Below are 27,781 nucleotides of genomic sequence, written 5' to 3'. Positions count from 1 at the left end.
TCTAAAAACTAATATCTATGTCTGTGGTTTTCCAGATTTCTGCTAAAATATTCGGTTTCAAAGTTACGCGGTCTTAAAAAATTTCATACAAATCTTTGAGCCCCTGTAATTTTAAAACTACATATTTTTAGAAAAATCTAAAACACCACAGACACAGATATTAGTTTCTAGAATATGTCTGCAAAATTTCATGGACTTTGGTTGCTTAATATTCAAATGAAATTGGAACTACGATTGTATGAAACGAGTGACGGAGAGAGCCCTGTTAATGTTAATGATAACATATTGTTAAAGCCAACATTCCTATACCCACATATCGATTTATCGACATCCTAACCAACACTTTGTAACTTCGTTCGCATGGATGTAAGTAGTTTTTTTAATCCCGGAATTTTTTGATATTCTGGGATAAAAAGTAGCCTTTGTCACCCTCCAGCCCGGCTAGCATGGGCAGTAGATAAAAATTATATCCCCGATTATATTTATTGATTTCTATGACATCAGTGGATATAATCGGAGGATATAATTTTTATCTACTGCCCATGCTAGCCGGGCAGGTCTTTAATTATCCCTACCCACTTAAAAATCACATCGATCCGTTGCGACGTGATTGAAGGACAAACGAACAAAGCAATAAACAAACACACTTTCGCATTTATAATAATTACGGGTAGTGATTATAGTATTGGACCTAATTGTGCATACAGGTTGTGTATAATTGTGGCAGGTTTAACGACAAGATCGCGTGTTCTTACCCCGGTTAGGTCAGTTGTAGAAATTATATATTCATTCTTGTCATCCCTTCTCAGTAAAAGAAACCCGTAAAAAACCTATTGCAACGATCGAAGATTCTTTACTAGCTGTCGGATTTGTTCTACTCGTACCTACATGATTACTTAGTGTCCCTAGTTTTAATCTATTTAAACTAGGTTATGCCCGCAACTTCGTTCGCGATGATTCAAACCCCTGTTTTACAATCCTTTTTTAGTGGATCTCTACGTCATAATAGTTCTATCTGAATGCCAAATAATTTCAGCCCGATCCGTTTGAGAGTGCGTTGATAGGTCAGTCAGTCAGTCAGCTTTTCCTTTTACATAATATACCTACAGAAGACTAGCTTATGCCCACGACTTCGTCCGCGTGGACTACTCAAATTCCAACCCCCTTTTTAGGGTTTCGTACCTCAAAAAGAAAAACGGAACCCCTATAGGATCACTTTGTTGTCTGTCTGTCTGTCTGTTTATCTCCTCAGGGGTTGAATTTTCAATAATCCTTACTTAGCAGATGTCTATACGTCATAACAGCATGCCCAGCCCGATACGTCCAGTAGTTTGAGCTGTGCATTGATAGAGTGCGTAGTCGCTTTTTCATTTTTTAACGTCCGTTAAAAAGCGTTCAAATATACCAAATGCATTCCCAAGTATCTGTTCACACGTCAACGCTTTTTTAACGCGCACTTTGTATTGTCAACGCAACGCCGGGTTTTAACGCAACGCTTTTTTAACGCTCGTGCGAATAAGGGCTAACAGTAGAAGTATCTACTAAAGAATTTTTCACTTCAATATTTATTTTCAATGGACCAAAGTGTGCATAGGGCCTAATATTCCAAGATTTATGGAGTACAACACTACAACACTTATCGATAACCCGACGGGAAGTGTCAAAAACATAAATTGGTAGCTTTACGACGGAGATAAGCAACAGTGACGCTCTTCTTATCGATAAAATTAATTATCTAACGTTCGTAGTTCGTATCTATATCTGTATAATGTGTCTAAATTGTCTATTAAATAAGTAATTCTTGTACAGGTTAAGCAACGTTGACCCAAGTGGATTACTGGATGGGTGAAATGCAAATTTTTTGTCTTTGTGACATTTATAAAACGTTCATTCGTTTAGCTTTACTTTCATAATATGATTGCGTAGTGTGAGTTAAGCCATAGTTAAGCAACTTTTACTCAAGTCAGTAACTGGATGGGTAGCCGCAGTAGTAATTTTTATTAAGTAATTCCAAGTGATTTACCGCGATACGAGATAGGATTTAGGAGTGTAAGTTCAACAAACTGACATACCTACGGACTCTGCCCGTAGGTCTACGCTTCTGTCTAAGTACAATAATTGATGAATTGTTTGATGTACCTAAACTAGATACATGGCCATCTTTAGATAGGCAAAGACCAACGATCTTAGTGAGTTAGGGCACGTTAGGGCCATGAAAACTTGGACATAAAAAAAAAAAATTTTGTATGGATTTTTTTTTAATTTTATTTCGTCATTTTACTTCAGCATTGTATTTATCAGATCAAAGTAGCATGGGTACGTGTCGTCATTATATACTAATTACCAAACATCCTGTATAGGTACCAATGTGGTAAGCAGTCGTGAGCTACCAAATTCTAAAGTCTAGTTATAAACAGTAAATAAAAACATAATATCGTTTAAGCTAAGTCTCCTTTTTTGCTATCTAAAAAAGTAATAGCCAAGATGATTTCCGTTTAAACTATGGCCCGGTACGCCTACCTGAACCATTTCGCTAAGTAAACCAATTACTTTGGACAAATAACTTCATAATTTATCAAACAAACCAGCTCACTATAACATTTCCGAACGTATATTTAAATACGGGCCCCGATAATTAATCATAAATTTCCTCCCGACTCCTAAACGTAAATCAAATCTAACTACCGATCTCGTTCCAAGATGGCCGCCCGCTGCCAACATAACGAACATAAATAGTTTAATTTAAGACGCCTGTTAATCTCGTTCACTCAACAACAATGTCTCAAATTACATCCAATTATATCCCATTCAAGCCTTTTAACTGAAATATTGTAAAAAAACATCCGGTAACAATCGACGGTCATTAAGAAAAAAGGCGCGTAAAAGATTTGACGTTCGGTGCTACCAACATGTTCCTTTAACGATTAGTGATTCGTGCGTATCGATAAATGGTGTGTCGATAGACGAGATAATTTCGCATTGTGCCATTCAAAGTGCGCTATTATTATGTCGCTTGAACCGTAAAAGTTGATGATTACTACAATTTAAACGCCTAATGTGCATAATAATTATGCTATTAAAACAAAAGGCACAGTAACAGTAGATAATTCTGTATCTTAAATTGTATCACAAGGATACCAGATGCCACACCTTAACATTAATGAGGTGTTGAGGATTATTTATTTGTTATATAATTCTTACTAGTGATTGTAGGTAATTCATACTCTTTAAATGCGAAAATGTGTTTGTAAGTCTGTGTCCTTTTCACGGCCAATTTCAAACCGATTTGGATGAAAATTTGCATAAATATAGCTTGCATCCCAGACACGAACATAGGTTGTGGCACAAAAAGTGGCTTAGGAATTTTTAAAAACATAAATCCACGATCCACGCGACCTAAAATACAAGCATCATGTAACAGAACATAAATATTAATTAAAAATACAATTAACTTAACTAGTGGACACACCCCAGCTTTACTCTGGTGGAATTTAAGAAAATCCATTTTTAGTAGGAGTCCTAACACCTGCATGTAAAGTCTAATTTTTTAGACTTAGCGGTACAGTAGTTGTGTTGTAACCATTAAAAAATGTACAAAAAATTAATTGTTCAATTAAGTTTTCATTGAACAGTTAGCAAAATATTCGATGCTAGCTGATGCCCGCGACTTCGTTCGCGTGGATGAAGGTTTTTTAAAAATTCCGCGGAAACTCTTTGATTTTCCGGGATAAAAAGTAGCCTATGTGCTAATCCAGGGTTTAATCTATCTCCATTCTAAATTTCAGCCAAATCCGTCCAGTAGTTTTTGCGTGAAGGAGTAACAAACATACACACACACACACACACACACACACACACACAAACTTTCGCCTATATAATATTATGTGACAAGACGCCGTGTATCTCAAAAGATTTTATTCTTTAAAGGTGTGTTTATAATTTATATGATAGTCTGAATAGATACGGGCATACTATTTAATAATAATAATATATATATCTCAGCCTGTCAGAGTTATTTATAGATATTAATTAAAATTAATAAGTGTTAAGATTATTTATTAAGTTTACATGTCAACTACAATCTACACTTATTAACTGTAACAGATGTAATAAAAATATATATCTTGAAAAATATTACAGCTAATAATAGAGCCAAATGATGTCACAATATAAAACATTGATATTATTTTACTAGCTAATTCACCGCGGCTTCACTCGCGTGGATTTTTCTAAAACCAGTGAGGGCGTGATCGTTAAAAAACCTTGAAGCATGTAGGTACTTCTTTATTATTTAATAATTTCTTCTTTATTATGGATAAATATAACTTGAAAAATGACGGACTTTCACACAAACTTTCAACTCTACTTTATTTTTCAGTCCACAAAACTGACTACAATTGCAAAAAATAGTAAGGTAATACATGTGCAATAATATTGGTCCTTAATTGTGTCTACTGGATTCGGACGTAGCATACGCTATTAAATAGGTACGATAACTACTTTATCCTTTATGAGTAGAATTTCTTAGATATATTACTTATCTACGTTAAAAAAGGATCCTACTGTATTAATTCAAAATTTCTATTGTTGAAAGATCAATTGGTCAGTCAGGGCAAGTATTTTTAAATGTACGTAGAGATTTTATTGTTAATATTACAAAACTCAAATACCGATAACACTTGTTCAGCGTCAACCTAAAAATAAAAACTACCAAAAACCTGGTCCGCTAAAAAAACTTTAACTATCGATCGATATAACTCCCTCGTCACAACACTACGAAATAATCAAATTTGGAACAACAATGGTTGGTTGATAATCGCGGGCGTTCATTCCCGCCTCGTCACAAAAGTCCTTTGTCAAACCCTCAACCGCTTCCATATTACTTCTGTATTTTTTTTTTAATTCTTTTTAAGGCAACGACTCTAACGCGTTCAGCCGGTCTCGATTAAAATGATTTTCATTTAAGCAGGGTTCAGGCTTCATAAAAATAATATTGTTATTGTAACAAGGGCAGTCAATTGACACTGAGTTAGGCTCTTTATGCACTGCATCCTATCCGAATCCGAGAACTTTCCGGAGTAATTTTTTTTATGTGCAAGGTATTAATTATTATTTATTTGTTGCGCACTAGACCCGAATTTCGTTCCCCAAAGCCGAGAATATTTCCAATTCGGAGCACTGTTCACGAACCGAATTAACCACAACATTACTTGTATGGACGCTTGCGCACTACGTTCGATCCAAATACTAGCCGACATGCGGGCGCGGCGGTGGTAGCAAGAGTACTTACGCTTGGCAACATAGAAATTCGATTTAGATTCGAATGAGACTTCGTTCAGGAGTCAGGAGACACTCTATTTAATAAATTCGCCTTTTTAACACCAAATTCTTCCTAATGTTCTATGGTGGAGTATATTTTCCATATTTTGATGAAGTGTGTCCAAACTGAGCATAGGATCTTTAACTATTTATTACAGTACTTTAAGATTGGCGTAGTTAATATAGCTCTAGGGAAGTTAGAATTGATTTAAAAAATTAATACATGTTATTATACAAGTAATATTAAGGCAAAATGACATGTTATATAAAATATGTATAACATCTAACATAACAGACCGTCGCAGTAAATAAAGATTAAAAAAAAACATTCAATGAAACGCAGTGTAAAGTATAAACCCGACATCCAGATTTAATCCGAGCGTTCTAAATGTGAATTTTAGCGGATTCGGATCAGTTGCAGTGCGTATGGAACCTTAGGGGTTATTCGGGACTATTATTTGTCCAGCGATATATATTTTTTCTTTAGCCGTTTTTATTAGCTATATATTTTTTGTTGACACAGATAATAACATATCGCATTGCGAGGGGATTATGAAATGAACAGTAGCAATAATTATATAGGGGCGTGATGATTGTACTGTGTAATTTTTACAATAGTTGTCTCTGCCACATCAATACACAAGTAATTTAAAAAAAAAAACAAAAAACTCCCCCGGCTGTGGTTTGCACTGCAACTTTTTCAGCGCATAAAATCCGCCATTTTGACTTTTTAAGAATTTTGTGTACACATCTATCGCGTCATCAAGACGAATCTAATAACGTATTATTTATCAAAATCGGTTAAGCCGTTGAGTAGTTATGAGCGGACATAGGAACGGACATACATATACGTCAAAAACATAACATTCCTTTAGGACTTCACCAGCCTTGAGAACACACATTTTACCACTTAGGTCTCTTGCGCAAACTATTCAGTTTAGAAAAAAATGATATTAGAAACCTATGTGGCATACGGACGGACAGACAGATAGATATGACGAATCCATAAGGGATTTTTGCCATTTGGCTACGGAACCCTAAAAAGTCAAGTAGACACCTTTTCTCACATAAATTACTTTTATTTTTCACACCCTGGATTCCACTAGGTAGGTACTACTTAGTAGGTATCTACTTGCCGGGCTTTTCTTAAAAACACAGAATTGTCTATAAAAAAACAAATGATCATCTACAGTCAGTAATTTGAACAACTACTTACTTGTAGGAGTCGTACCATTACGAGTAGGTACAAACAAAAATAGCTCAACGAAAAATGTTCCATTCTTAAATCTTAATTGAGAAATATGTTTACCAATTAAATGTTTCTACCCAGATTGAAGGTAATAAAACAGTTTATTGAATAGGCCACTATCTTCATAATTAAGATATCTCCTATATATAATTACGACTAATGAAGCGATTGCTACAAAGTATAGGGGTCAGGTTATCATTGCGACAAAGTAATTACCATAGATATTGAAATGTTTTGCGTAATAATTTATCTATATATAGGTACCTACTCCCAGACGAGAAAAAAAAAAGGTACCTACTCTACTGGACTTCGTCTGTGTTGGTGTTAGCTGGCGGGCGTGTTCTGCCTTTTTGGAGTGTTTTTTTTTTTGTTAAAACTGACTGGAAAGCGCTCTAAGGGGGTGCCGTGCGTATGTCGGCGAGCGCCGTCACAGACCGGGTCCATACTTGTATAGTTTAACTAACTTGTTACAAATAACTACAAACTTGACATTGGCTAATCTTTGTAAAGTCAGACGAGAGGGAAAAAAAAACCTACTCTACTACCTACCATATGTATGAAATATGAAATACTAGCTGATGCCCGCGACTTCGTTCGTGTGGATGTAGGTTTTTTAAAATTCCCGTGGAAACTCTTTGATTTTCCGGGATAAAAAGTAGCCTATGTGCTAATCCAGGGTATAATCTATCTCCAGCCCAATCCGTCCAGTAGTTTTCGCGTGAAGGAGTAACAAACATATACACACACACACACACACACACACAAACTTTCTCCTTTATAATATTAGTGTGATGTTATTATAGAGCCGCAACGAATTACAATCCGGGTATCTTTAAAACAAGAGTGAATAGGCATCTTCTAGGTAAATACGTCCCATCTTAGGCCACGTCATCACTTTCCATTAGGTGTGATTGTGGTCAAGCGCTTGCCCATCTTGAATTAAAAAAAAAAACCGGCCAAGTGCGAGTCAGACTCACGCACTGAGGTTACTTACCAGCATCAAAAATACGGGTTATAGATTTTTTTTTAATACTTATTGTTTAAAGAAACAGGTTTTTAAAGTTCTTAATTTTGTGACACGAATATATAAAAATCTTAAAACTACATTTAATTTGCATTTTCCACCTTCATAGTATCAATATTGATTCGGTTTCGGCTCCGCGGGTATTAGTCCACGCATTGCCGAAAACAAGGAAATTAATCTACTGGACAAAACGTCAGGGTTTGGTTTCGCCAGCTAGCTCCAGCTGAATTTATAAAAAATACGGGAGCTTTATTTACCCCGTATTATACTTCAGCAATTACAGGTTTCTGTACTATCATAGTTTGAAACACGGGGTAACCCGTAAAATACGGGATATTTGTCAATCCTAGTAGCAACACAGACTACATCTATTGACGCGTGCTTATAAAGGCTTTACGCACGTTTTGGCACCTTCGAGTGTAGGTACTAACTTCAAAAAATGGCGGCCTTCTACCAGGGTTTTATGAGTAAGTATAGTAGGTAAGTTAGGTACAAGTGTAAATTAAAAATTTATAACACCCCCGACGATCCAAAGTATTTGAGTTTTCCAAAACATAATTTTCAAATAAATAATTATGTATTTAGGCAACGTCCATCTTGACAACTTGACATTTGTCAATTGACATAATATTATGAACCTAACGGTTATCTAACCTTCTTTTCTACAAGAAAACTAGAAAAGAGCTGATAACTCTTAAACGGCTGAACCAATTTTTTTAGATTATAGCTAAGAACACTCTCGATCAAGCCACCTTTCAAACAAAAAAAACTAAATTAAAATCGGTTCATTCGTTTAGGCGCTACGATGCCACAGACAGATACACAGATACACAGACACACAGATACACAGATACACACGTCAAACTTATAACACCCCCCTTTTTGGGTCGGGGGTTAAAAATATTAATGTTGATATTATGTTTTGCTTATCATAGACAACTCGGAGTTATTATGAAATGGGACTCTAGGGTCACGATGCTACAGATAAAGTATCAAATTAACTTTTTAATTAGGCTACATTGTACGTGTATATTAACTTATTATAGGTACAATGTACATTAATTAAGCAAGTTTCTTTAATGCACTTAAATCAGTGCAACTGCACTTGTTTAATTAGTACCTACCCATATCGCGAATGCGAAAGTGTGTTTGATTGTTTATTTATTGGTTGACTAGATGATGCCCGCAGCTTCGCCCGCGTGGATTGGTCAGATCCCCTGCAGCATCAGGATTGAGGAGTTGGAATCCAAATTTTTTAGCGAACAATGTTGCAAAGTTCCTCTATCGATTAAAAAAAATAACGCAAATCAGTTCAGAAATCTCGGAGATATATCAGTGTACATAGGTAGAAAAACACAACTCCTCCATCTTTTAAAGTCGGTTAAAAAAGTAGCCTATGTTACTCCTTGGTTAATCCTCTATACTTTTCTGTGAAAGTCGCGTCAAAATAGGTTCAGCCATTCCGGAGATTAGCCCGTTCAAACAGACAGTCACTTCAATTTTATTTATTAGTATAGATTGGGTTGTCTTTCAATCACGATTTGTCCTTCTATCACGATCTTCAATCATCGTGATTTTTTGTATGGTTATATTAAGGTAAATTTTAAAGACCTGGAGAGGCTATTTTTAGCCCGCATGAAAGAGTTCCCACGGAATTTTGACGTGACAACGTCTTATAATTCGATAGAGCCGGCTGCACGCACGAAAAAACATGACTCATGCGGCGTTACCTCGCTCTGAGGCGTTCCATGTAAGGCTTGAAGTGCAAGCGAGAGCGCGGAACGAGCGACAAAGAAGCACAATCGGCCTTTGTTGTCACGTTCAACTATCGTCAGTAAACCGACTTTACAGACAACCAATTTTTTTTAGTAAACAAATCTACGCCAACGAACTCGCGGGCATCAGCTAGTCACCCACTACATGAGTCATTAAGAGGGCTCTCTCCGTCACTCGTTTCCACTCGTTTCATACAATCGTAGTTCCAATTTCATTTGAATATTAAGCAACCTAAGTCCATGAAATTTTGCAGACATATTCTAGAAACACATATCTATGTCTGTGGTTTTCCAGATTTCTGTTAAAATATTCGGTTTCAAAGTTACGCGGTCTTAAAATTTTCATACAAATCTTGGAGCCCCTGTAATTTTAAAACTACATATTTTTAGAAAAATCTAAAACACCACAGACACAGATATTAGTTTCTAGAATATGTCTGCAACATGGACTTTGGTTGCTTAATATTCAAATGAAATTGGAACTACGATTGTATGAAACGAGTGGAAACGGGTGACGGAGAGAGCCCTGTTAAGGTATTAGGTACGCTGTAGACAAGTTATTCGAACAAAATATTTGCGGTTTGTAAATTATAACTCCATTCCATTCCATCAGCCTGTACGCGACCACTGCTGGACATAGGCCTTTCCAAGAACGTGCCACCAAACACGGTCCTCCGCCTTCCTCATCCACCCGCCATTTATTTATTTAGAAATCATTATTGCACACACAAACATATACATATACAGAACACACAGAGGAAACTATACATGAAGGTGCAAAGGCGGCTTTATTGCTAAAGCCATCTCTTACAAGCAACCTTTGGTGAAAAAAATGAATCGTTCCTCCCTGTGTTGGGGACAATGCGCATAGAAACTGTCAGCTTTTATAAAATAATGATTTTTTCGACCGCACGGGCTCTTAGTCCACTATTCAAGTCCCAACAATATAATCAAAGATATAGATATTCATAGATTCAGATCTTAAACTCGTTTTTGTTGGCACCACTCGCTATTGCTGTAACGACTACTAGAACACAATAATTAATCATTGCTTTTTTAGGGTCTCGTACCCAAAGGGTAAAAACGGAGCTCTATTAATGTCACTCTGCTGTCTGTCTATGTGGCCTATGTGTCTATGTGTGTAAATGGCCTTGTTCACAAATTCAAAGTCGCTCAGCGAGCTATGGAGAGGGCTATGTTAGGAGTTTCACTGAGGGATAAGATCCGAAATGAGGAGATCCGCAGGAGAACCAAGGTCACTGACATAGCCCAAACTATTAGCAAGCTGAAGTGGCAGTGGGCAGGCCTTGCCTGTTGTAGAGGCGATGGCCGTTGGAGCCGGAAAGTCCTTGAGTGGAGACCGCGTTTAAGCAAACGTAGTGTGGGACGCCCTCCAGCACGATGGACCGACGATATAAAGCGGCTGGCGGGAAGTGGCTGGATGAGGAAGGCTGAGGACCGGGTGTGGTGGCGCTCTATAGGGAAGGCCTATGTCCAACAGTGGACGTCCACAGGCTGATGATGATGATGATGATGTCTGTCTATCTGTCCGTGTGTCACAGCTGTCTAGCTCGTAGACGAAATGAGTTACAAACCTAAAATTTTGCGTATTTGGTGTAGATCGTTGACCCAAAACCAAATATTGAATTAAAAGTTAATTTAATAAATTTTTCAAAAAAAAAATCTAACTCTAGCATGTGTGGTAGGTATCATTGTTTAGAGCTCATTGAGTAGAGTACGAATGTATTTTTTAATTTTTCTTTATCTTAAAAAACTATAAAATGGGGGGCCTTCAAAGTTGTGAGTTTTAGACATTTAAGATGGGGGCTATTTCAAAAACTAAACTTGCTAGGAATATGAAATTTCGGTATAAATTATGTACCATATTCTGTATTTAAACAATAAAATACTGGAAACAACAATTTATAAAATAGTTTGTAAGCTGTAACCAAAATAAACCAACATTTTTTGCGGTTTTCTTTCATGGTTTAGGTACTGCGACGTTCTAGCTTGGAATTGAAATATTTCATACACCCAAAGTATGATGTTCATAATAAATAAAACCCTAAAAAAACCCTAAAAGAGTGAGGCCCAACTCGCACTTGACCGGTTTTTTTATTTATATGTAGTTCCGCCGCCCGATACTCGGGTGACAGCAAAAAGTATGGCCTCTCGTTAAATATTGTATCAATGTAATAATATTCTGTAGATATTTTGATAGTAATTTGAATAATTAGTCGTCTAATTATAATTATAATGCGCATTGACAAATATCTACTATAATTAGGTATCCACGCAGAAAAAAATAGACTGATACTTAATCTAATACAATTAGTGGTCTGGGAGGTAATGTAAGGCTGCTTAAAATTATGTTATACTAGCTGACGCCCGCGTCTTCGTCCGCGTGGATTTAGGTTTTTCGAAATCCCGTGAGAACTCTTTGGTTTTCCGGGATAAAAAGTAGCCTTTGTGCTAAACCAGGATATTATCTATCTCCATTCCGAATTTCAGCCAAATCCGTCGAGTATTTTTTGCGTGAAGGAGTAACAAACATACACACACACACACACATACAAACTTTCGCCTTTATAATATTAGTGTGAAGTGTGATTATTAGTGTGATTCTGTAGTTTTTAGGGTTCCGTATCGCAAGAGCATAAAAGGAAACGTTATAGGATTGCTTCGTTGTCTGTCTCTGTGTCTGTCAAGACTTGTCGAGAGAATCAAAACTTATAGGATAGGTATCTCCCGTTGAACTAGAATCATTGAAGGCAGGTAACAATGACCTAAGGCACAAGTAAAGGGAAATATTATCCGAAAAAGGTGAATTTACGATATTATTTTTTGTACGATCGTATGGAAGCGAAAGCCTTCTATTTTTTTTATTTCTTTTGGAATAGGCAACGATCAAAATCAAAACAGTCTCATTTCATGCAGTGTGTAGGCCTACCATCGATGTATATGGATTAGCCTTTCCCATACAATTCCGTCCGCAAAAATACGCTTGAATCTTACGTCATCGTCATTGACAAAGTCAAGAGACTTTTGCAAATTCTCTTGACTTTTTGAGCGCGTTTTTTATCTTCGAAGGGCCCATCCATATACATCGATGAGGCCTACTTTATAGGCGCTTATCGTGCCTAGTTCATTACTCTACCATCCGTTTGGAAAACGGTTTCTTCTGAGCTATGAGTCAGTAAGAAACTACCTACCTACCTAGTTCCCAAAAGCCAGTTTTCAAGGGACAATATTATGTTCAAAGAGTATAATTTTTTTTTAATTCATCTAGCGTCCAAATTCCACCACGGTGAATCCATACTAATTTTATAAATAGAGCCTCAATAGCTCAACGGTTGAGGTACGGCCTGAATTCCGAAAGGTCGGCGGTTCAAACCCCACCCGTTGCACTATTGTCGTACCCACTCCTGGCACAAGCTTTACGCTTAATTGGAGGGGAAAGGGGAGTACTAGTCATGATTAGCATGGCTAATATTCTTTATTTTAAAAAAAATGCGAAAGTGTGTCTGTCTGTCAGTCTGCTAGCTTCAATAATAGCTAAATATCAGCGACATGCTATCGTGGTATTAAAACAGCAGATAGGTAGGAAGGTAGGTATCTATTGTCTCAGAAATAATTAGTTGATGCCCGCGACTTCGTTGTTTTTAAAAATCATGTGGGATCTCTTTGGTTTTCCGGGACAAAAAGTAACCTACCTATTCGTATCCTCCAGAACGCAAACTATATCTCTGTACCAAACTTCATAGTCTGAACTTTCTTCCTTGTGTTGGGGACAATGCGCAGAGAAACTTTCAGCTTTTCACACTATTCTATACTTAATATTATAAAGAGGAAACCTTTGTATTTTTGTATTGAATAGGCTCAAAACTACTGGACCGATTTCAAAATTTCTTTTACCATTGCTTAGAGGGATTCTTCCGAATCCGTATAGGCTATATTTTATCCCGGAAAATAGATAGGATTTTTCGTGGTAGTGAAAATTGTGGAGTAATGCGTCGAAAAAACTGCCGTACGTTAACGATTCTCGCGAACGCTGCCGCAGGCGAAGCTGCGGGCATCAGCTATATTAGGTATAAAGGCGAAGGTTGGGTGCATGAGTGGGTGTGTGTGTGTGTATGTTTGTTACTCCTTCACGCAAAACTACTGGAGGGGTTTGGCTGAAGTTTGGAATGGATATAGATAACATCCTGTATTAGCACATAGGCTACTTTTTATCCCGGAAAATCAAAGAGTTCCCACGGGATTACTAAAAACCCGAACAAAGTCGCGACTCGGGGGCATTGACTTGTATAAAATAACGAAGGTCTGCCCCTCACAGGGTCTTTCTCTACAATGTCTTAACCACAAAACGAGATAAGTAGGTTTACATTAGTATGGGTATGTGCTACTAATAGATCAGATATAGTTATAAGGTAGGTTTTAGTTATTATCACATTAATAAAACATCAGTCCAACAGGCAATGCCGCAAAAATGTCGGCTGTATAAATTTTAACATGGCCAATTAAAACTGTGTTTTAGTTGAAAAAAAAACCGGCCAAGTGCGAGTCAGACTCGCGCACTGAGGGTTTCGTACTCGGCTATTTTTTCGGACATTTTGCACGATAAATCAAAAACTATTGTACCTACCTACATAAAAATAAATAAAAATCTGTTTTAATCATTATGATATCCCACTTGGTATAGTTATTTTACTTTGAAAATTGAAACACATTTTAATGTTTTTTTAATGATGTAACCACAAATTCGCGGTTTTCAGATTTATTCCTGTATTTGTGCTATAAGACCTGCCTAGCTACCACATGACTCTAGGTCAACGGGAAGTACCCTATAGACAGACAGACAGACTGACATACAGACAGACAGACAGACAGACAGACAGACAACAAAGTGATATGCATAAATCATAATAGTGTATGTAACTCCGAAAAGTTGAGGTGCGTCCCCGGAATCGAACCCCTGACTTCCCAAATAGGAATATGCGTCCCCAAAAATTCAAATTGTCAAGCTTTTGTTCAAAAATCAATCATTGTAAGTATACGTATTTAAAAATGTTGTTTATTTATCCTTTATCCCATGTTCGTCCCATAATAAAGTTCCCATAACCATGTTCGTTGATAACTTTTATCTTAATAGGCGTCTGTTAGCAGATAAGCTACCATACTCTATCATACTTCATATCTGTAGGTAGGTGAACTTTATAGATTATTTACCTATTAGCTGATGCACGCGACTTAAAAAAGTAGCCTATGTTACTCCTTGGTTAATCCTCTATACTTGTCTGTGAAAGTCGCGTCAAAATAGGTTCAGCCATTCCGGAGATTAGCCCGTTCAAACAGACAGTCACTTCAATTTTATTTATTAGTATACATTGGGTTGTCTTTCAATCACGATTTGTCCTTCTATCACGATCTTCAATCATCGTGATTTTTTGTATGGTTATATTAAGGTAAATTTTAAAGACCTGGAGAGTGTCATAGGCTATTTTTAGCCCGCATGAAAGAGTTCCCACGGAATTTTGACGTGACAACGTCTTATAATTCGATAGAGCCGGCTGCACGCACGAAAAACATGACTCATGCGGCGTTACCTCGCTCTGAGGCGTTCCATGTAAGGCTTGAAGTGCAAGCGAGAGCGCGGAACGAGCGACAAAGAAGCACAATCGGCCTTTGTTGTCACGTTCAACTATCGTCAGTAAACCGATTTTACAGACAACCAATTTTTTTTAGTAAACAAATCTACGCCAACGAAGTCGCGGGCATCAGCAAGTCATCCACTACATGAGTCATTAAGAGGGCTCTCTCCGTCACTCGTTTCCACTCGTTTCATACAATCGTAGTTCCAATTTCATTTGAATATTAAGCAACCAAAGTCCATGAAATTTTGCAGACATATTCTAGAAACACATATCTATGTCTGTGGTTTTCCAGATTTCTGTTAAAATATTCGGTTTCAAAGTTACGCGGTCTTAAAATTTTCATACAAATCTTGGAGCCCCTGTAATTTTAAAACTACATATTTTTAGAAAAATCTAAAACACCACAGACACAGATATTAGTTTCTAGAATATGTCTGCAAAATTTCATGGACTTTGGTTGCTTAATATTCAAATGAAATTGGAACTACGATTGTATGAAACGAGTGGAAACGGGTGACGGAGAGAGTCCTGTTAAGGTATTAGGTACGCTGTAGACGACTTATTCGAACAAAAAATTTGCGGTTTGTAAATTGTAACTCCATTCCATTCCATCAGCCTGTGTGCGTCCACTGCTGGACATAGGCATTTCCAAGAGCGCGCCGCCAAACACGGTCCTCCGCCTTCCTCATCCACCCGCCATTTATTTATTTATTACTAGCTGTGCCCGCGACTTCGTTCGCGTGGAATAGTGACTTTTCGCGCTTTATATAGCCACGGACGCTCAGGCGCGAGGCGCCGTGATTCTTTAAATTGACATAACTTTTTATCTAAGAACCGATTGACATGAAATAAACACTAAATGTTAAGTGAAGCTTACTACAATATAATAGTGAAAACCGTATCTAAATCGAATAAGCCGTTTCTGAGATTAGCGTGCACAAACACACAGACAAACAGACAAACAGACAAACAGACAAAAAAAAAATTAATTATAATTTTGGGTTCGGCATCGATATAATAACAACCCCTGCTACTTTTTTTTTATATATTTCCATTGTACAGACACCACTTTTCTACAATTTTATTATATGTATAGATTGCACACACTAACATACACAGAACACACAGAGGAAACTATACATGAAGGTGCAAAGGCGGCTTTATTGCTACAGCAATCTCTTACAAGCAACCTTTGGTGAAAAAAATGAATCGTTCCTCCCTGTGTTGGGGACAATGCGCATAGAAACTGTCAGCTTTTATAAAATAATGAATTTTTCGACCGCACGGGCTCTTAGTCCACTATTCAAGTCCCAACAATATAATCAAAGATATAGATATTCATAGATTCAGATCTTAAACTCGTTTTTGTTGGCACCACTCGCTATTGCTGTAACGACTACTAGAACACAACAATTAATCATTGCTTTTTTAGGGTCCAGTAGCCAAAGCGTAAAAACGGAGCTCTATTAATGTCACTCTGCTGTCTGTCTGCCTGTCTGTCTATCTGTCCGTGTGTCACAGGTGCCTAGCTCATAGACGAAATGAGTTACAAACCTATTATTTTGGTATTTGGTGTAAATCGTTAACCCAAAACCAAATATTGAATTAGAAGATTAATTAAATAATTTTTCAAAAAAAATTCTAACTCTAGCATGTGACGTAGGTATCATTGAGTAGAGTACGAATGCATTTTTTGATTTTTCTTTATCTTAAAAAATAATAAAATGGGGGGCCTTCAAAGTTGTGAGTTTTAGACATTTAAGATGGGGGCAATTTCAAAAACTAAACTTGCTAAGAATATGAAATTTCGGTATAAATTATGTACCATATTCTGTATTTAAACAATAAAATACTGAAAACAACAATTTATAAAATAGTTTGTAAGCTGTAACCAAAACAACCCAACATTTTTTGCGGTTTTCTTTCATGGTTTAGGTACTGCGACGTTCTAGCTTGGAATTGAAATATTTCATACACCCAAAGTATGATGTTCATAATAAAGAAACCCACAAAGAACCCTAAAAGAGTGAGGCCCAACTTGCACTTGACCGGTTTTTTTATTTATATGTAGTTCCGCCGCCCGATACGCGGGTGACAGCAAAAAGTATGGCCTCTCGTTAAATATTGTATCAACGTAATAATATTCTGTAGATATTTTGATAGTGATTTGAATAATTAGTCGTCTAATTATAATTATAATGCGCATTGACAAATATCTACTATAATTAGATATCTACGCAGAAAAAAATAGACTGATACTTAATCTAATACAATTAGTGGTCTGGGAGGTAGTGTAAGGCTGCTTAAAATTATGTTATACTAGCTGACGCCCGCGACTTCGTCCGCGTGGATTTAGGTTTTTCGAAATCCCGTGGGAACTCTTTGGTTTTCCGGGATAAAAAGTAGCCTTTGTGCTAAACCAGGATATTATCTATCTCCATTCCGAATTTCAGCCAAATCCGTCTAGTAGTTTTTGCGTGAAGGAGTAACAAACATACACACACACACACACACACACACACATACAAACTTTCGCCTTTATAATATTAGTGTGAAGTGTGATTATTAGTGTGATTCTGTAGTTTTTAGGGTTCCGTATCGCAAGAGCATAAAAGGAAACGTTATAGGATTGCTTCGTTGTCTGTCTCTGTGTCTGTCAAGACTTGTCGAGAGAATCAAAACTTATAGGATAGGTATCTCCCGTTGAACTAGAATCATTAAAGGCAGGTAACAATGTCCTAAGGCACAAGTAAAGGGAAATATTATCCGAAAAAGGTGAATTAACGATATTATTTTTTGTACGATCGTACGGAACCCTTCTGTGCGAATCCGACTCGCACTTGACCGGTTTTTTTATTCTTTTGGAATAGGCAACGATCAAAATCAAAACAGTCCCATTTCATGCAGTGTGTAGGCCTACTTTATAATATAGGCGCTTATGGTGCCTAATTCATTATTCTACCATCCATTTGGAAAACAGTTTCTTCTGAGCTCTGAGTCAGTAAGAAACTACCTACCTACCTAGTTCCCAAAAGCCAGTTTTCAAGGGACAATATTATGTTCAAAGCGCCCAAATTCCACCACGGTAAATCCATACTAATGTTATAAATAGAGCCTCAATAGCTCAACGGTTGAGGAGCGGACTGAATTCCGAAAGGTCGGCGGTTCAAACCCCACCCGTTGCACTATTGTCGTACCCACTCCTGGCACAAGCTTTACGCCTAATTGGAGGGGAAAAGGGAGTATTAGTCATGATTAGCATGGCTAATATTCTTTATTTATAAAAAAAAATGCGAAAGTGTGTCTGTCTGTCAGTCTGCTAGCTTCAATAATAGCTAAATATCAGCGACATGCTATCGGTATTAAAATAGCAGATAGGTAGGAAGGTAGGTATCTATTGTCTCAGAAATAATTAGTTGATGCCCGCGACTTCGTTGTTTTTAAAAATCATGTGGGATCTCTTTGGTTTTTCGGGACAAAAAGTAACCTACCTATTCGTATTATCCAGAATACAAACTATATCTCTGTACAAACTTCATAGTCTGTACTTTCTTCCTTGTGTTGGGGACAATGCGCGGAGAAACTTTCAGCTTTTCACACTAATATTAGGTATAAAGGCGAAGGTTGGGTGCATGAGTGTGTGTGTGTGTATGTTTGTTACTCCTTCACGCAAAACTACTGGATGGGTTTGGCTGAAGTTTGGAATGGGGATAGATAATATCCTGTATTAGCACATAGGCTACTTTTTATCCCGGAAAATCAAAGAGTTCCCACGGGATTACGAAAAACCTTAATCCACGCGAACAAAGTCGCGGACTAGTATAAAATAACGAAGGTCTGGCCCTCACAGGGTCTTTCTCTACAACGTCTTAACCACAAAACGAGATAAGTAGGTTTACATTAGTATGGTTATGTGCTACTAATAGATCAGATATAGTTATAAGGTAGGTTTTAGTTATTATCACATTAATAAAACATCAGTCCAACAGGCAATGCCGCAAAAATGTCGGCTGTATAAATTTTAACATGGCCAATTAAAACTGTGTTTTAGTTGAAAAAAAAACCGGCCAAGTGCGAGTCAGACTCGCGCACTGAGGGTTTCGTACTCGGCTATTTTTTCGGACATTTTGCACGATAAATCAAAAACTATTGTACCTACCTACATAAAAATAAATAAAAATCTGTTTTAATCATTATGATATCCCACTTGGTATAGTTATTTTACTTTGAAAATTGAAACACATTTTAATGTTTTTTTAATGATGTAACCACAAATTCGCGGTTTTCAGATTTATTCCTGTATTTGTGCTATAAGACCTGCCTAGCTACCACATGACTCTAGGTCAACGGGAAGTACCCTATAGACAGACAGACAGACTGACATACAGACAGACAGACAGACAGACAGACAGACAACAAAGTGATATGCATAAATCATAATAGTGTATGTAACTCCGAAAAGTTGAGGTGCGTCCCCGGAATCGAACCCCTGACTTCCCAAATAGGAATATGCGTCCCCAAAAATTCAAATTGTCAAGCTTTTGTTCAAAAATCAATCATTGTAAGTATACGTATTTAAAAATGTTGTTTATTTATCCTTTATCCCATGTTCGTCCCATAATAAAGTTCCCATAACCATGTTCGTTGATAACTTTTATCTTAATAGGCGTCTGTTAGCAGATAAGCTACCATACTCTATCATACTTCATATCTGTAGGTAGGTGAACTTTATAGATTATTTACCTATTAGCTGATGCACGCGACTTCGTCCAAGGGTCCAGTTTAAGAAAGCTCTAGTAAGAAGCTCTAGTATCGACTACTTTGTGAGTTATAGTCGATACTAGAGCAAATTTTTTAAACTGGACCCTTTCAAGTAAAGATTTTTATATAAGCCTGTGAGGATGATATTTTTTGGGGCAATAAAAGTGCCATAAGCCTACTTTGTCGTACCTACCTATTAGTTTACAAATTGCGAAAAACCAAATTAAATTTTTTTTTTTTTTTTTTTTTTTTTTTTATTTGTACCAGAAAGTTGTAACAATATAAATAAAAGGAAAGAAAAAGTGGACAGGGAAGCACTTATCTCTATAAGAGATCTCTACCAGTGACCCTTGGCAGTGCGAGAGGTTGTAAATGGAGTAGAAATTTGAATTTCGCAGGCAGACCCGTCGCATCCACCTTAAAGCGAACACTTGGGTCATATTTGTAGAGCGCTATCTCTTCTACTCTCATACGTTTTATATGTTCTATTTTACTCCTCCCCAAGTAATGACATTAATAAAAAAAAAAGATAGATACCCATTAACTCTAAGTAAACAAAAAAATTGTCACAGAGATAGCTTGCACCCTGGACACAGGATTGACATACTAGGCTAAGTTTATTCTGGTAAATCAAAAAGTTCTGACGGTATTTTTAAAAAACCTAAATATATGTGGACAAAGTCTACGATATCATAATATTATAAGCTAGTAGGAAATAAATAATTTCTTGATATAGCGTTTGGTTACAAAACAAGGCACATTTTGTACCTCGTTTTAATAAGGCCTAAATAGGGCCTAAAGCTCTAATAAAATTCATTTTAGTCACGCGACGGGCGACGGCAAGCTAACCCTATACCTACCTTATCCACCATTGAAATAAACGCTTTCAAGAAAGCTCCTAACTTATTGGATTCTAACAAGATCTATTGTACACTATCCATACTTAATATTATGCGAAAGTGTGTCTGCCTGTCTGTCTGTCTGTCTGTCTGTCTGTCTGTCTGTCTGTTAGCATTCCTCGGCCCAACAGTTTAACCGATTTTAATTTGTACAAACTTAACTTACATCCCATGCAGGAAAGCCACAGGCTACTTTTTACCTCGGAAAATCAACGAGTTTCCACGGGATTCTTAAAGGCCAATCCATTTAACCGATTTATATGGGTACAGAGGTAGCTTGCATCCCGGAAACTGACATAGGCAACTTTTATCCCGGGAAATCGATGAGTTCCCACAGGATTTTTAAAAAACCTAAATCCATGCAAAGTCGCGGGCCTCATCTAATACGATTTATTTTTCATTGCATCAATTATTGAGTGTACTTAATCAATATCACACTAATATTATAAAGGCGAAAGTTTGTATGTGTGTGTGTGTGTGTGTATGTTTGTTACTCCTTCACGCAAAAACTACTGGACGGATATGGCTGAAATTTAGAATGGAGATAGATAATATCCTGGATTAGCAAATAGGGTACTTTTTGTCCCGGAAAATCAAAGAGTACCCACGGGATTTCGAAAAACCTAAATCCACGCGGGCGAAGTCGCGGGCATCGGCTAGTTCATGCTAAAGTCTTAAGATATCGGACTTATTTATGTATTTTAAAAACGTTTGGTAAAGTTAATTCGTTCAATTCAATTGTTTGGTTTTTAACTGAGCTTTTTTGAGTGCATAACCCGTGGATACCAAACCATTTTTTTTACCTATCCCCTACACAGATATTAGATAGGTACATATACCTCTAGGTATGCTACGATTTGCTAAGCATCTAAATATTTCATTTTACACATGAATAAATCAGCTAACGCGTTTAACTCTATTGCTCATACCTCTATCAAAATTTACTGGCTTACTTCTTTATCAACATTAACTCTAATTGTATTATTATCTCAGTAAGTAGGTACCTACTTAGCTATTTTTAAAACATTCTGTCTTCTTTTTTTTTAACCCCAATTGACAGAGAGGCCTGGAAAAGGATGGGGGAGGCTTTTACCCGCAGGGGGCCGCACGCCAAGATAGTAAAAATATTGTAAAAAATAAAAATGTAATAGGTGCTAATTAGTGTGTGGAAAAATAAAGCTCTAATAATAATAATAAATAATGTCTTCTTTTCCAAATATTTTATTTTAAGACATTTTGATTGAGGATGATTATAATATTATTAGAAGCTTCAAGCTTTTGATGGGTGGCGCATGGTCATCTACCTACTTAAAACTCATTCAAAATTTCAAGGTTATGCTGGTTACCCATTAATATCTGCTCACTGTCACCAGCACGCTCTAGTGCTATGACGTCCACAGTAGTGTGGATTAATAACATGATAGAAGATACATCTTACACCATTTTTTGAAACCGACAAATCTCCATCTTCTTCTCTATAGGCCCTAGATTCTTGTCCTAAGTGGCACAAGTTGTCCTGCACGAAATACTTAATACATTTATCTGTTATTTATTTAATATAAAATAAATACATTTATTTTATTTCTATCCCTAATTTAAGCTAAGTATAGTTACGTAATCCCATCACTAATTAAAGCTTCTAATTTTGTAGCACCGGTTTTCCATTCCTATTTCAATTTCTGACACAATATGTTCAACTTTTTGTGATTACAAAACAATTTTTATACTTATTCAACTCTTCAAAAATATGAAGAATACTACTTACCCCCAGGAAACCTATGAGGGAAAATCCTTCCATGCCTGTTTATCAGCCACGGGTACAACTGATATGACTCCCTCGGCACCGGAGCTGCAGGGTGAGGCGGCGGATGGGGCGGCAATGGAGCCCCAAAGCCTTGCTGCTGATGAGCTAGGGCTGCGGCCAAAGCAGCCCCTTGGAAATGCGCTAAGAACTGATGATGGTGACTCTGAGCGTCCAAGTAAGGTATTCTCTTTAGTTCAGGGCTTGGAAACACAGCCGGTAAAGCACTAGGACGTAGCAAAGGTCTGGGCGAAGGACTCCGTGGCGACGCGACGGGCGAAGGCGATCCCGGACTCGCCAAAGGAGGAGACGTATGCTTGGGCCTCTCCGAACCACCCACGATACTGTCTATACTAAATCCGATCTTCGGCTTTGACGGCACCGCCACGACAGGAGTCGGTGCGAGAGGCATCATGCTTCCTTCCAACGTCACAATAAAACACACCAAATCAATACCACATGTCACAATCACAATCCATCGTGCGAGCGATACGTACGCCTCGACGGCGCGCGGCCGAATGAACCCTCGGTTAAAACTCGCCGCCCGTTGCGCGGGGAAAAAAAACGATTAACGGAAATCTGCGTGCCGATTGGTCGTCCACCACCAATGGGTGGCTTCGGATTACTTAAGCGCTTTCGTTACACAATTCAGTTTGTTACCATTGGTGGGAGGGTTTCCGAAGGCGGAATTTGAATTTGGAACCTTCCTGCATGGGCGGATTCCACTTCAGCCTCTATATTTTCAAACGGCCAAATAAAACAGACGTAAAGCTCGCTGGGAACGAGTACTTTTCAGAGGCTTTCGAATTCGGTAGGTTGTGAATCAATTAAGCCGCCGATTGGGTAGGTTAGCAAGCTCGTCTTTGCTCTTTTTTGGCCCGTTCGCGCCGGTCGCATCGTCGAAGATCCTTAATTAACTCCGATGCTTTATTAGCTTAATGTCTCGATAAAGTTTTTCAGCGGTTCTGAGTGATGTGTAAATCGATTATCGATTCCGCGCGTACCTAGGTACTACCTATTCGAGATTCTGTTATTTGTGCAATTATGTTTATCGAATCTTAAATTATAAAATGGCTGCCGTTTGATTGTTGTATCGGATTTCACGCAAATTTTCACCCATCATACATCAGTTAAGAAAATAATTAGGTACCTACTATAAGCTCCATGCAGATTACATTATACCTGGGTATACCTACCTATCTAAATATCTATACCTAGGTAGGTACGAAGTAGCAAACAAAAAAATCTAAAGTTCCTCGCAATGGAAGCGAATATCACCTAGGTACCTATCTGCCTATTAGGTAGCTCTATAGGTAAGTAAATGCGAAAGTGTGTTGGTTTGTTGGATTGGTTTTCAATCATAGGTAGGTATGAGAGAGGACAAATGTAGAGAATGGATACTTATACTGACTCTATACCTACCTAGTCTAGTCAGTAACGATCTGAGGAAGAGGCAAGGATTTTTAATCCCGGATAATCGAAGCGTTTCCATAGCAGTTTAAAACCTAAATCCACGCAGACGAAGTTGCTAGCATCATTGATACTTAGTTAAAAATAAAAACAAAAAACGCAAACACATCGCGTGCATCACGTGCGGTGCTGAAAGATGTGCGTTCACCTTTAGTGTGCTTTTATAGTTTTAAAAAGGTAAACTATTTAGATTGTATTTTTTAATTAAACTTTATGTTATGACCACTAGGTATAAGTTGCAATCAAATTGGTGATTGATTTTTGTTTTACAATCATGTCATTGATTGTAAAATTAAACAAAGGTGGCGTAAAATTATACAATTTTGATTGTTGTTTTGTAAGATTGTTCGATTAACGAATAAAATTTTATTTCATTTCCTATACGCACCTACTTAGGTAGGTAGGTACTAGGTAGGTACCTACTTAGGTATTATTCGAGAGGTAGGTAAATAGGTAGGTAAGTACTAACCTGCGATAAAACCTATTGTTTTTAAATTGCTTTTTAAATGGAATCCTAGACTTATCAATACCTATTAGGTATGTTAACAGGGCTCTCTCCGTCACTCGATTCATACAATCGTAGTTCCAATTTCATTCGAATATTAAGCAACCAAAGTTCATGTTTTGCAGACATATTCTAGAAACTAATATCTGTGTCTGTGGTGTTTTAGATTTTTCTAAAAATATGTAGTTTTAAAATTACAGGGGCTCAAAGATTTGTATGAAAATTTTTAAGACCGCGTAACTTTGAAACCGAATATTTTAACAGAAATCTGGAAAACCACAGACATAGATATTAGTTTCTAGAATATGTCTGCAAAATTTCATGGACTTTGGTTGCTTAATATTCAAATGAAATTGGAACTACGATTGTATGAAACGAGTGATTGAGAGAGCCCTCTTAAGGAAAATTTGTTGTCTAGGTATATGCTCTCAAGAATATTACAACCACATTGATTTTGAAATAAATGTGTTTTATTTACTTGACTGTTCATAATTCAATAGTGTCGTCTCTGCTAGATTAAACCAATCTTTGAAAAACTATATTCTTACGAAGTGGCGTATCTTATTTAAACATTTTTATTCAAAAAACTAAGTACTTGAATACTACACAATTTATATATTCAAAAAGGCATTGAATCACAGATTATAAGAATATTTATTTTACTCTAATAAAACTATCTTTGACCAAGTGGAGCTTATTTGCTTCAAGGCAGAGCGCGAGAGCGAAAAATGCTCGCCCTGAACATTTTAGTCGATGTCAGTTAGGTCACTTCGTAAGAAAAGCGACGAGTCTTTTTTTTTTATAAAAGAATATTAGCCATATTAAATGACTAATATTCCCCTTTCCTCTCCAACTAAGCGTCAGGCTTGTGCTAGGAGTAGGTACGACAATAGTGCAACGGGCGGGGTTTGAACCGTCGACCTTTCGGTTTTCAGTCCACTCCTTTACCGGTTGAGCTATTGAGGCTCTTTGGTAGCCTGTAGCTAGGTAGATACTTACATCCAAGTAGGACCTACCTCTTGCCTAATTACGAGGTTCGGTTTTTTATAATCTTTGTGGGAACTCTTTGATTTTCCGGGATAAAAGTAGACTATGTCACTCTCCACGTCTTTATCACTAGCCATGCACAAAATCACGTCAATTCGTTGCCCCGTTGCGACGTAATTGAAGGACAAACATACATACTTCCGCATTCATTATTTTAGTAGGTACCTACCTACCTACTTAGAGATAACGAAATATTATGGAGCCCTCTGTACTTAGGTAGGTACCTACTTGCCTAATTAATTTCAATCATAGTAGTTTAGTCTTTAGCTTGTCGCTATAAATTGTGAATGTGCCTAGGTAAATAATAAAGCCTAGGCCATTAATCTAGACCTAGGGGTATGCATACAAATGAGCTAAATGTTAGTGCCCGTGTATAATTCCCCCATTTAGCTAATCACGTTACAGTTTAGTACCAACCTTACCTAAGTATTTACTTAGGTAAGGTTGGTAAGGTAAGATCACTTTGTTGTCTGTCTGTTTGTCTTTCTGTCTGTCTGTCTGTCTGTCTGTCCGTCCGTCCGTCCGTCCGTCCCTCCCGTTGACCTAGAATCATTAAATTTGGTAGGTAGGTAGGTAAAGGTCTTATAGCACAAGTACAGGAATAAATCTGAAAACCGTGAATTTGTGGTTAGGCATTTAAAAATAAATGTGTTTCAATTTTCAAAATAAGATAACTAAGTATACCAAGTGGGGTATCTTATGAAAGGGCTTTACCTGTAAATCCTAAAACAGATTTTTATTTATTTTTAACCCCCGACCCAAAAAGAGGGGTGTTATAAGTTTGACGTGTGTATCTGTGTATCTGTGTATCTGTCTGTGGCATCGTAGCTCATAAACTAATGAACCGATTTTAATTTAGTTTTTTTTTGTTTGAAAGGTGGCTTGATCGAGAATGTTCTTAGCTATAATCCAAGAAAATCGGTTCAGCCGTTTGAAAGTTATCAGCTATTTTCTAGTTACTGTAACCTTGACTTGTCGGGGGTGTTATAAATTTTTAATTTACACTTGTTATGTAGGTACTTATAATAGTTTTTGATTTACTTATCGTGCAAAATGTTGGAAAAAATACCCGATTAGGTACGGAACCCTCAGTGCGCGAGTACTCGCACTTAGCCGGTTTTTTTATTTCGTCATAATCATGATCAAGCCTTTGCAGCTGAGTAACAGATAGGATTGCCAGGTGCCCCGGGTTACCCCATATTTCAGGGTATGTACCTATTACCTACCTATGATAACAAAGAAATCCTTGATTGCGAAAATAAAATACGGAGTAAATAAAGCCTCCGTATTTTTTACAAATTCAGCCGAAGCTGGCTGGCGAAGCCAAACCCTTACTAGTTAGAAAAATACTTTTGGACTCCGTACATACACAAATCACTTTTAAAACAAAATCTCATAAATATGGTACACGTAACAAGCACAAGCTACAATTAACTAAAGCTAGGACTAATTATGGTACCAAAACTATACAGTTTGAGGGAGCGCTACTATAATATAATTACTTGCCAAAACACATATTGGAGGAAAAATCTTTTCCAAAATTTAAAACCGAGTTAAAAAAGTACTGTCAGACAATAGATTGATAGATAGATAGATATATATTTTAGTTTGTTAACTTAGGATATACTTAGCATGTTTTGAAATACTTATTATTATTGTATAAAGTCACCGTACCTTTAAAAATTATGTTTTATCTATATTTATATTTAGAATTATTCTCATATAAGTGAACATTGTTCTTCTGAGAAATAAACTCTTTAAACCTAAACCCTGGCGTTTTATCCAGTAAGAAGGTACTCCTAGGTAGATAGAATAACTAGGTATTTTTCTTGTGCGGCAAAGCGTGGACCAATAACCGACTCAATACGAGGTAAGTAGGTAGGTACTTACTTAGGAATGTAAAGGCAGAATAACAAGTTAAATGTAAAATTTAAGCCCCCCGATTGCCATCTCAATCTGTCGCGTATCAAGAGGGCTCTCTCCGTCACTCGTTTCAGACAAATGTAGTTCCAATTTCATTTGAATATTAAGCAACCAAAGTTCATGAAATTTTGCATACATATTCTAGAAACTAATATCTATGCCTGTGGTTTTCCAGATTTTCGTTAAAATATTCGGTTTCAAAGTTACGCAGTCTTAAAAATTTACATACAAATCTTTGAGCCCCTGCAATTTTAATACTACATATTTTTAGAAAAATCTAAAACACCACAGACACAGATATTAGTTTCTAGAATATGTCTGCAAAATTTCATGGACTTTGGTTGCTTAATATTC

At 37.1% G+C, this 27,781-nt stretch overlaps 1 protein-coding gene across 1 annotated transcript in view; it reads right to left on the bottom strand.

Annotated features, from left to right (window-relative positions):
- LOC123877697 (homeotic protein empty spiracles-like) overlaps positions 1-22,976 on the bottom strand; it is a 58,220-nt gene extending 35,244 nt beyond the window's left edge. Inside the window, exon 1 of the mRNA XM_045924543.1 lies at positions 22,447-22,976. Coding sequence (XP_045780499.1) covers positions 22,447-22,897 — 451 coding nt within the window. The 5' untranslated portion in view covers positions 22,898-22,976. The remainder of the gene's footprint in view (positions 1-22,446) is intronic.
- Positions 22,977-27,781: the final 4,805 nt, after the last annotated feature.

This window comes from Maniola jurtina, chromosome 24, assembly GCF_905333055.1.
Source record: "Maniola jurtina chromosome 24, ilManJurt1.1, whole genome shotgun sequence".
In the NCBI taxonomy this organism is placed as follows: Eukaryota; Metazoa; Arthropoda; class Insecta; order Lepidoptera; family Nymphalidae; genus Maniola; species Maniola jurtina.
Note: the sequence above shows the minus strand (reverse complement) of the source record. Positions and strands in the feature narration are given on the sequence as shown.